General features: G+C 47.6%; 1 protein-coding gene across 1 annotated transcript; it reads right to left on the reverse strand.

Moving 5' to 3' along the window:
• Window positions 1–1,530: 1,530 nt before the first annotated feature.
• On the reverse strand, window positions 1,531–10,367 carry CLDN11 (claudin 11; the record flags this gene model as incomplete). Its single annotated transcript, XM_084292022.1, has 3 exons — window positions 1,531–1,763; window positions 7,490–7,654; window positions 10,142–10,367. 3 exons carry the CDS (start codon window positions 10,365–10,367, stop codon window positions 1,531–1,533), a joined length of 624 nt encoding a protein of 207 aa, XP_084148148.1.
• Window positions 10,368–11,872: the final 1,505 nt, after the last annotated feature.

The following is an 11,872-nucleotide window of genomic DNA, read 5'->3' on the forward strand; positions in this document are numbered from 1 at the left end:
CGCGCAGCAGCCCCCGGCCTTTGCTCTTTCCCTGGGCCTGAAGCCCAGCTCACACCAGTTATTTGAACGGAGTTAACGTCCCTGGGAACAGATGGGATTCAGTATCAACGTAATTAAATTGCTACAGCCTCTCGTAAGGACAGAGCTAGATCTCCATCTTACAGTTTTAATCAAAGAGAGTGATGGCCACAGATCAGACTCTTATTTTAGCTCAGAGCATCATGACTTGTGGACTTCATCATGCCCAGGCAGTGCTGGGGCTGTACCTCCATCGTCCCAGTAGGTTTCTAAATCTCCCAGATGTGAAGGGTACAGCAAATCCCTTCCCTGGTGCAAGCCGCTATTGGGAACATTGAAAGAATGAATGTGCAAGGCAGCAGTCGGTACCATACAGGGCGTTACTTGGGTTTTAGAGGTTCCCCCAAAACAAGAGGGATTGAAAATTTAACACTTAAATCCACAGCAATATCTCTCATCCTGAATTGCTTTAAAAAAACAACTTCAAAATCGTTGGGAAACCCGTGTCATGGAAAAGCCAGCTATGGAAACACACAGGAAGGAAGGAAAAAGAGAAGGCAGCGTTTGCAGGTACTCTGTTATTTATTGTACAGTATTTCGCTTAAAGTACAAAGGCATCATCAGTACTCACCAGAATTGTGCTGTACCAGGTGCATTACGTTGAGTTAAAAACATGCTGTTTAATGATGCAAGACAGAACACAAACTTGTGGGAAAAAAAGCAAAGATTTTTTAAAAATGTAAAAATACTTTTTTAGTAACTGATCTGTACAAAGGAAAGTAAAAAGAGAAGGAAAAAAAAAAAAAGAGAATGCAGAGATTAGAGCCCTCAAAGTCATTTGAAACTATGTACAGAGGCACTGTTATTTACCGTGTGGTTAGGACTTCGGGTTCTGCTTCCTTCATACTGATGACCGGGGGAGTGCAGGAAATACTGTTACTAAAATGATCAAATCCGTACAAAAGTATTTACAGAGAAAGGCAGAAAAACTTCCCTACTCTTCCGAAAGAGAAACATTTGCCTGGTTGGAGGGTTGCAGCCTTCCTCCCTGCCCTCCCACCCGAACCTTGCCAAAGCAGTGACCTTGAACGGGGGAAAGCAAAGAGCTGCTGGAAGCCTCTCAACAGCAGGGAAGCGTCTCTCTCGTGTCTTGTTTTGTTGCTTTAAACTCTCCTTTAACCAGGTGAGCTAGGCAGTAAAATAAAAACCCCTAAACCCCACCTGAAGACCCCAAACCATCCGAGCCATCCCGGCTGCAGGAAGATGGGGCAGGCAGTGAGGACGAGACAGGCAGGAGGGAGGGGTCGGGCTGGCCGGGGCGTCCTTTCTGGAGAAGGGTTGGGACAAGGCAGGTGGGGACGGGAACACTTGGCACCACCGGGCAGTGGGGCTGCTTTTCTAAGGTCTTCCCCTGGGGTCTTGGAAGCGGCGCCTGCCAGGAGAAGCGAGCGCGGCGCCCGCGGTGCCAGCAGCCAACGCGCCCGGCGGCGGCCGTGGAGGTGCCGGGGACCCTCAGACGTGGGCGCTCTTAGCGTGGGTCGGGGAGCTGGAGCCCGAGGCGTAGTAGAAGCGGTTTTCGCCGAAGGTCTGGGCGTCCCCCGAGCAGCAGACGATGACGCAGCCACCGAAGAGGCAGAGGGCAGAGCCGATCCAGCCCGTGTACAGCGAGTAGCCGAAGCTCATGATGGTGGTCTCGCGGTGGGCGCAGACGGGGAACCAGATGGTGGCCACGACGCCGCACATGGCTGGGGAGACAGGAGGGGAGAGTCACTGCAGGCCCGGCCCCACGCTGACCACGGGCACACCAGGGGTAAGACAGTAAAACCTGGGGCTCGGAGTTAACTCTTCTAAATCACTGTTTCTGCATAACCTCGTGTGCTACAGCTTCAGCCCATTTCAATCAGCATCACTGCAGTTGCTCTAACTGAATGGCCACAAACACTCACAAAATATCCCAGTGTTTAGCAAGACAAGCAGGGTCCACAAAATACAGGCAGAAAATGGGCAGGAATAGAAGCAGCAGCAGTACAGGGTGTTGGTATTTAGATTGTTTTATGGAGAGGGAAATGTATCCCAAATCTGGAAAGTGAATTCCAGTTCCCCGTGGAAAATTTCCCTTGTCAAACAACCTGACAAACCCCACAAGGCTTTCCAGAAACCTGTTGAAATGAGTAGAAACGAGACCTCATCCTAAGGGAACATGGTATGCAACCTACAGTCTATAAAGCAGGTCAAAAAAATGACGGAGGATTTCAAGTTTTGCTCAGGTATCTCCACGAGAAGCAGGAAGGCTGCTGGGCAGGTGGCGTGTGGCACCCTCTGGACAGTGAAGTGTTCGAATTCAGGACTTTGCAGGCAGCCAGGCTGGAGGGCACAGCGCTTTCCGTGTGTGGTGTGCTCAGAGCATGGAGAAAATACGTGCCCTGCATCCTGCTCGTGTCACCCCGCTCCTCGCCCTCACAGAGGGTCCTTCCTCCATCCCGCAAAGCCCCCACGTGCAACAGGAGTGGCTGTGTTAAGCAGCTCACAGGAGCAGGTCTTAAAACAATACTCCTTTATGGCCGGTACATCTGACAAGAATTAATCCGTCAATATTTACTTGCCTCCGGGACAAGCTGTGCAGGACTCCATCCTTGTGGCTATCGGAGAATCAGAGCAAAACAATAACAGGGCTGTGGCAGCGGTACAGATTTCCACCGACCGCGTTAAAAGATATCTGGGGGCGGTGTCAAAAAGTTAAGGTTGCAAGAGGGGAAAAAAAAGGGGTGAGAGAAAAAATAAAATTGTTTAGTTAGAGCGGAGAACAAACCCGAGCTCCTGGCCGGTATAGCAGAAAACCCATCCCCAATAGCTGCAGTTATTATGAGAAAAAATATTTTCTTATGGAAAAGAGGAGAACATTGGAGGATGCTAATAAAGCCAGCAATAATTTTGGGCCTTCTCAAAGCAAGGACCCTGTGGCTTTGGAAGGAATTTTTGGAGAAGGCAGGGAGGGGAGAAGAGCCTTTCTGCGTGGGGATCAGTCCTGCTCCCAGCTCGTGAGCCTCAGCGCTTTAAAACAAAAATGTACCAGATGAGAATCTGCAAAGCATTCTGATGGGCTCCTGACAAAAAAGCGTCTTTGTTGTCCAAAACCACACAATCATCTTTTCTTTTTCTGTCAGCAGTAAATATATATATATATTTATGTCCATAGAATATAAGAGCCTTATCTTTTCCAGCCCTCCCCCCGAGACGGGACCGAAGAAAACACTTGCACTGGGCTGAGAAGAGCTCTCAGGGATGCTCGGACAATAGCAGCTCTTGTGCATATGGATCAGCCACATGTGAATGCACGTTATTTTAATGCTGACAGTCCTAGGAAGCTGAAACACCAGCCAAGGGCTCTGCAGGGGTTGGTTCGGCCTCTCTGCCTCTGGAGGCTACCAGCTGCTGTCAGTAACCAGTGAGCCCAGTTGCCAGGAGGAGGATTGCCCTGAGGTTTCATTGCTCCATGTGGATTGGGCATGGTAAATCCTACACCGAGGTGTGAAAAGGATGGTCTGGAACTGCGATATTTCTTTCAGGTGATGGTCTAGTATCACAGAGAAAGACTGAAGATAAGCTGTTTTGCCAAGGAACCCAAAAGAATTGCAAAAGGCATTGTAGGGCATGTTCCAGTGCATTTTATGATAGGCTCCCTACGAGGAGGAGCTGCTAGAGTAGGAACTGTTGCTGCTTCTCCTTTGTGCTAATGCTGAGAGACTCTGCCTCTCCCTCAAAAAGAATGAGTACAGATAGCACAGCTGTTGTTGTCAACACAGTCCAGCAGAAAATAAGAGAAGGCCTGCAAACAGAAGGAATACTTTTCATTAAACCAGCAAAGTTAGCTGGAATCAGAAGCATGTGTTGGGGCACACGCATACCGAAAAGCTTGCCCACTTTCTGCAGCTTGAACCCCATGAAAGCTTTTACCTACTGGGGTCACACTGCCAGGCTGCCAGCAGGCCTGAGTCCTTTTTGGCAATGCTCTTGCTCAATCCATTGAGCTGAATCTCTTAATGTTGGGCATTATAGGCATGGTTTAATTAGCTGGTGGAAGCACACGTGGACAGAAAGTGGGGAGGATAAAGCACTACAGCCCTAGCTCAAGGGACGGCGAGTCCCTGCCAAATTCCCTGACAGTAAGTTACAAGTTATCTGCGGAAGAAAGAATGCTTCTCTTTCATGGCTAAATTTAATTATCCTGAGTTGCCAACTCAAAGTCAAGATTTCTTTTTCAAAGCAGTTGGTCTTGCAGAATGAAATAATGGATATGTGATTTTTTGTTTCTCTTTTACAGGCAGTCTTTTTATCTGGATATCTGTGGCTGTACAAATAAATCTCATAAAGTCATTCCAGCTAAATAACATCACAGAACAGCACTGAGAGTGTTGGAGTTCATGGTCTGGCCTCCAAAAGTGCAAAACCATTTCACCCGTGCACAGCACAGCATTTGGTCAGTGGACCATACGCAGGTCTGTATTTGCTCTGATACCAGTTTTCCCTTCTACCTGAGCCACCTGCCCACCTGGGAAAATTTTGAGGCTCAAGCCCCAGTTTCAGTGTTTCAGTGTAAAGCAATTAATTGGTTGGACTTGATGATCTTGAAGGTCTTTTCCAACCTAAGTGGTTCAATGACTCTGTGATTTCTTCTACGGGGAACAGTGTGGTTTACAAAGGTCTTTTAGTGCCCACAGCTTCCCAAAAGAAAAAAGAAAAAAACACTTTCAAACCTTGGCTTTCTTGGGATAGAGTCCTCTGAGAGAAAGCCATGTCAAGAAGAACCTGTTAATACCATTTATTTAGTACACAATAGCTAATACGGTCACTTTGTGGTGGTAATTCCCAATAACTCACATATTTTCCATCTGGTTTTCAGTCTCTCAGGTCCCGCACTTCCCCTAGGAAAATCACCGCTTGGGTACCAGCAAGGGGTCTCCTGAATTAGTATCAACAACACAGGATGGGCCCGGCTTTTTCCATCAACTCTAGCGTATGAAATGTTTTCATACCAGCTCACAGCAAACCACTGCTGATGGTTGTTTTGAGCAATAAATCAATTCTCTTGGTCAGATAGGATCGAGCAAAGACATAAACACATCAGCAGGCAGGATAGGAGGGTGTGCACACATGTTGCACTCTGCAGCCCGCTATTATCAGTGGACAGAAAAATCAATGGAATATCTGAGCCCATTGTTTTCCTGGCAAGTTTTCAATATATATATTTTTTTTATTATATATTTTTTTTTGGTTCCACACTGTGTTTCAACCCCTTCTTTCCTTTTTAACCACTACAGTGATAAACTGCCATCCCCTCCCTGAGCAACAAGTGATGTTTTACCGTGGGGCCGACTTCCATGATCACATCCCCACTCTCAATATATTTGCGATGTTTGTGAGTGGTTTTGGATTCAATTTCTATTAGCCAGACCTCTGGGAGCTGGGTTTGACTTAGAGGAAAAGGCTGGAGCCCTTCAGGTTGGGGAGCAAACACTGAAAACCACAAGTGAGGGTTCAGTGACCAGAGAGTAAATAAGAACAGACCAGGACTTAGTGACTTGTAAGTCAGTATTATGTATTTTGAGGCCTGATATTTATAGTTATTAAATGCTCTGGAATGGTAACACCTCGTTTTTCAAATAACAGATCATTAATCAGCTTAAATAATGTCAAAGTCCCCCGAGCTCTGTACATTGCTGTCCTTCCAAGAGGACTCTCTTGCTAATCAGACTGGGGAAAAAAAAAAAAGTGTTTGTAAAAATAAATATGGCTTGGTTATATTTTTTGAAATGTTTAAGAGCAAAAGGAACATGTTAATTCTTTATCTGTAATCTGACAAGAAGAGTGCTATTGTAACCTTTGGGCGGTGCAGTTAGGGTGGTGTGATGCCGAGCTCCCAGGACCTGGGGCTGCCCCTGCCCAGCTCACACAGGACATTAGTGGTGTGAGCAAATCCCTTCTGCTGCAGATGCTCCACAACTCACAGGGGTGAAAACAATGAGAAGACCAAATCTGTCCCGAAGAGTATCTGTCTGCCAAGGTCTCTGTAAATATACTCTTGCCATTCTCACAGGAGAAGCCCGTTTTTAGGCAGAGAGGAGCCGCACGGCTGAGCCTGGTGTGCTGGTGGCCTCACTTCTGCTCCTGCAGCTTGTGGGGCACTGCAGCTCCTCTCATTCATCCTCTTACATCTGTTCTCCCCACCGGTGTTACACCATTGCAGGACCAGGGCATGTGGTGGCACACCAGACCACAAACCCCCTGGTCCACCACCACTTGTTCCTGTGTAACTCCATATTGTCACTGCCATTTGTTTGCCACATCTGCTGGTCCTGTAAGCCTGTCGCCCTTCTGCTGTAACCCTGTTGCTGCCCTTCAGCAAAGCAGATTTTGCAGCAATGCTCTCAGCTCCACATCTGCAGCCATGCTAAATGGGGCTGATTTTACAGCACGGTTCTCCTTGACCAAAACCAAAAATTCACAGTTGTCTGGTACAAAATGCAGCTCTGCTGGCACTCCCCTGCATCCCATGACTAAGATATCAGGCAGAACAGACTCCTTCATCTCTAAAATTTCATTCACAACAAGAAAAACCACTTTCTTTCTCTGCCAAGACCAGATCTGTGTCTCAAGGTTTCAGGACAGGGATCAGGGCCATGTTCCCACAGCTCTCCTGCGTGGCTGCTCCTGCCCAGGATGTCCTGAACAGGCCCCATCGAGCTGGTGGTAGGATTTCCAGCTGTGGCAAGTGAAATGGCACATTGGTTTCACTCTCATTGTGCTTTCCCTTAGATTTCAGACATCCTGACTCGTCCTAAAAGCTTCTCACCACTGCCTGCCTCATGGGCTCTTCCCCAGCTGGGTGCATGCAGGCGGCAGCTCCCCAAGCTGCAGCACCGAGTACCTCTTTCATGGCAGCTATATGTGGTGCCCACTTGAAAAAAATAAGGAGAAGAAGAAGAAAAGACGAGGATGATGTCAGTGCTGGCTGCCAGCGAGCAGCAGAGCCGCACAAAGAGGCCACTTTCCCTCTCCCCTCCTCCTCTGCCAAACAAACGGGTAAAAACAAGGCACCGCAGCCTGTTGCTGAGATGACGAGGCCTCAAGAACATGCAGGTGTTGCGTGGAGGACAATGAGCTCCACAGTCTGAGCTGCTCAAAACAATGTCCTCTGCAGGCCCCGAGGACGGGAAGAAATTGCCTGGGGAACTCGGAGGCCGGGGGGCGAGGCTGGCAGGAGGCGGGGGGACACCTCCGTGCTCTCCCCCATGATGTCCCACAGAAAAGCACCCCCGGACTCGTGGGCTTCACCTCCCACAGGGCTCAGCTAACTTTGCCCGGTGCTCCTCTTGCTCATGCCTTTGGTCGGAGCATTTGAGGCCCAGCCTGGCCTAACCCAGCCCACTTGAAGGCTTGGAGGTGGCACCATGCGGCACCACGAGCGCCTTACCCAGGAGGATGATGAGGATCCCTCCCAGCTGGGAGCGGCGGTACTTGGCGGCTCCGGGCTCGTGGCCCATGCGGATGCAGGGCAAGACGGTTATCAGCAGGAAGATGGCAGGAAGGCCCAGGACGGAGGCGGCGATCATCAGTGCTCGACACGCTTGGACGTACCCTGTTGGTGGGGCAAGGAAATGGGATTTTGATTATTCGGCTCAAGAGGTGGAGAACTTTGGGTGAAGGTTCCTGCCTGATGGGCTCAGAACATGTGCATGGAGTATTGGAGACAGGTTCAAGCCATTGTGTGAATAAATATTGACCGTGAAACCACAGTACCATGGTTAGTGCATGAACAGGGTGTTCAAGCTCAAAATTTTCCACAGCATAAGGAGCACTGTCTGGAAAACATAAAGCCTTCCCAGCAAGATGAGGAGACATCACGGAGCTGGGAAATAGGGGAAGGGATGGCAAAGGAAACTGGGAGGAAGGAGTTTTCCTGAATCTCTTCAGCCTTGAATAAATAACTAGAATTTAAAGACTCGGAGATCAGCTTGCTACCACCAGACGAGGTTTGTGGTCAGGAGGGCCGCAGAGCTGAAGACCTGCCACTGAAACATGCAGGTCCATGAGATACTGCCACCAGGGGAAGCTGAGGACCGGGGAGAAGGAGGGACAGCAGCAGGGTCACACAACAGGAGTCCAGCTGACCACCGGCACAGACAGAGGAAGAGAAATAACTGCACTTTGTAGAGTTATTTGAGCTCTCACAGCCAAAGCCAAGCTATTCATCTGGGTCCCTCTGGACATCACGGGATCCCCTGGCCTTCCATCAGTCACCACCGCGCCCTTCCTGTCCCCTGCAGCAGCAGCAGGCAGCACAAGGCAGTGAGGGACAACAGGGGCTATGCAGGGCAGGCTATTTCTACCAGTCTGTGAGGGACTGTGTCAGAACATATTGAGTTTTGAGTACATATAGCTCTCGGGACAGCCCCCACGGAGTGACAATGCTGGCTCTCTTTCCCCTCCTGTTAACAAGATGAAGCTGCCACACGCAGACACGGTGTTTTGTGATGCCTCAAAGAATAGCAGCAGATGAGTGCCTCAAGCAAATCCCACCAACATATGGATAAGAGAGCAGCAATGAGGATTTCACTCCTCCTGAAAAGGCAGAGCCCAGGTATAACAAACATTTCATTGATTTTTCAGCAGGAAACTGAGCAAAAAAAGTTCTCTAAGGGGTTAAGGGCAGAAAATGAGAAAACAAAGAAGATGGCAATGCCCAGTGTGGTTTCTGTGTAATCGATCTCAATCAAACATGCACACAAACACACCAGTTTAAGGACTTGGCTCAGTCAATGAAAGACTCTAAATACAATTCAGCGAGCAGGCAGAGCAAGGACGAATTTCTCTTGTGGACAGCTATGGGTCTCAGATGAGTTACAAGCAGAAGAATCTTGCTTTGTGATCTGTTTCTGCTGAAAAGAAACATTTCTTTCTTTTGATGAAAGACTTATTTACTTATTTATTAAATTTCATTCAATACTGTTTCTTCTGGGCAAGCTTTTTCTCTCTCTTCTGTGCTGCATCATGCTTAACAATAGTAGCTATAAGGAAAGTAAATCTACTAAAATATAAGTATACATGCACAGAAGGGAAGAATAGGAGCTGGTCTGAGAGATTCAAAATTGCCGAACACTGTGTAATACTGACTAGGCATCGTATCAGAGAGCATTTCAGAAATAATCTTTCTAACAACTGTGAAATTATTTCCACAACAGTTTAAACAAATAAATAAGGAAAAATGAATGAAAGCTACAAGGAATGGTTATTTCTGCCCTGTCAGCTTTGGAAGGGGCACCTCTGAAATTCTTGATGATGTGCACTCTAAAATGTAGTAGAACAAAGAAACACCATAGAGTTAACAGCAATTTAAATAGGTAAAATCATTAGGTAAAATAATTAACTGAACTTACAGGGACAGGATCACACAAAGACAGATTTAGTTAGCTCAAAAGATGTACTAACAATGACGGAACACCTTGCTTAATGTTTGCTTTGCAGTAAACTAGATGAAAATTACTATATGATTAGAAAGTATCATGACAAATTAAGGGTAGTTATATCTCTTCACTGTGTAAAAGCTCTGTCTTGTGTTAGAACATATACAAAGCACAAGACCGTCAAGACCGATGACAATCTTTCAGAAGATTAAAAGCCATAGCAGCATTAATAATAGATGCCAAAGGATTCATTATACTCAAAATCATTTCAAGGAATTGATCCTTAACATTTGTAACAGTTCATCATCATCTCAAAGCGAAATTTGAAATACTCTCTTAGATCTCAATATACCATGTATGTTTTGCAATACAACCTGGAAATGAGATGTGAAAGAAACGGCGAGTGTTTATTAAGGGCAATGATTGATAGCATTAAGTGGATTTTAATAGCCAGAGATAACACATCATACCTAGGCACGATTAAAACCAGGTAGAAATTAATGGGTATCATGTTAAGGGCTATCACTCCTTAGCATACTTAATGGACCATCTCCCGGGCTGATAAAGCAGAAGGAGCTTCGCCAGCATTTCACCCCACGGCAGGACCGCACAGAGCAACGCCTTGGGGCAGGAGGGACGAGGGCACGGAGGGGGACACGTACCTGGCAAGATGAGGATGTCCACGAGGGGCTTGCAGTGATAGAGGCCTGTCGCCATGACGCAGTCTGCCCACAGCCCCTTGGAGCCCAGCTCGTCCATTTTCCTGCAGGTGGTGATGGTGTAGCCGCATGTCACCACCCAGTCGTTGGTGGCGGTCGCCACCACCACCCCGATCCACCCGATGAAACTGCAGACAAATCCAGCCAGGTGCAGGCAGGTGGCCACCATGGCGATGAGGCCCTGGTCCTACAAGCTGGGCAGGAGAGCAGGGGCAAAGCTTTGGCAGAGGCAGCTGCGGAGCTGTGCGAGGCAGGGCAGGACGCGTGCTGCTGGGACCTGCCGCCAGCTGGGAGCGGGAGGGACTGGACTTTGGTGGGAAGAGGTCCCCGAGCACACATCAGGCTGCCTCTGCCCAGCTCCCTCCCTGGGAGGGGTCAGAGCTGCCTCCAGCCCCACAGCGCATGGGAGGAGCAAGGGGGGAGCCCCAACTTCTGCCAGCTCATCGCAGGGAGCTGGAGGAGGAGGAGGACGCGGACAGGGGATGCAGAATCACCTCCGCCAGTGCTCAGATGACAAAACAGGCTACTTTATTCACGTGCAGGCAGCCTGGCTGCTGAAAATTCAGGCTCGAGATAAAAATCGAAGCGGTGTTTTAGGGCTGAAGACAAACAATCACACTCCTGTCTCTTCATGGAAAAATAAGGCAAGAAACGTGGTGGACAGAGTTACCCGAGAGATGGAACTGATCGTCTCCTCAGAGCCATCGGCACTCCTGCAGTAAATGCACATAATCGGTCTTGTTTCTTTTCTGATGTTTTCAGTAACTGCAAAACATAAAAGAGCCATCTCTGCGTTCTCTCATGCCTGAGGTTTCAAAAGTCTTAATTAACACCCTCAGAGTCTTAAGTTTGCTTTAGGCAGCACCTCATTTCCATTTTTAAACGCTAACATTTAGAATAAGTGGCTTTTTACTCAGACTCATTACGGGCATAACTTTTAGCCTACCTCATAAAACAAAGAACAGCCCGTTTCCAAATGTCAAAAGGAAAACTTCACAGACAATCCTGTATCTGCAGAAACAGGCAGACATGCTGTTTTCCCTTTTTTACTTGGTATTATTGCAAACACATTTATGTTACTGGACGCCAACACATCCCTAAAGAAATTTCATCACCGTGTGTCCACCACCACAGCTTCTGATTTTGCAGAGGGTTTGGATTTACACGGAAAAAAACGTGCCTGGGGAGACCACTAGCGTTGTGCCTCCAGCACTGCATCGGCAAGGGAAAAATCAGATGCAAAATACCGAACAGTGACTGATTCATTCCTGTGGCTGTTGATGAAACAGAAATATTGAAAGCCATGCTCCAGGGTTAGTAAATCGTGAATGAAACATATCCTGCTCTTCATCCAGCAGTATTCTTCCCATTCCTTAGCAAACAAAGTAAAAACCACGAACAAGACCATGCAGAGCCTTATTTTTCACATTCCTGAGCATCACAATTCAAGGGCCACAGCTTCGTTTCATCACAACCTCATCTGAACACTGTAGTTACTGCCTAAACTGTATTACAGGGATGAAAATCACCTGTAAAGATGAGCTTTTATAATAAACACAAAATTAATGTTTGCTTTTGCATTATATCATTGCCTACGCTCCTTGTCGTTTCATTTTCTGTGCCTGGTTAATCGCATTTTTGTAAAGCCATGCTGCCTGCTGTCTTGCCATTGAC

This window comes from Netta rufina (assembly GCF_964035555.1).
Source record: "Netta rufina genome assembly, chromosome: 9".
In the NCBI taxonomy this organism is placed as follows: domain Eukaryota; kingdom Metazoa; phylum Chordata; class Aves; order Anseriformes; family Anatidae; genus Netta; species Netta rufina.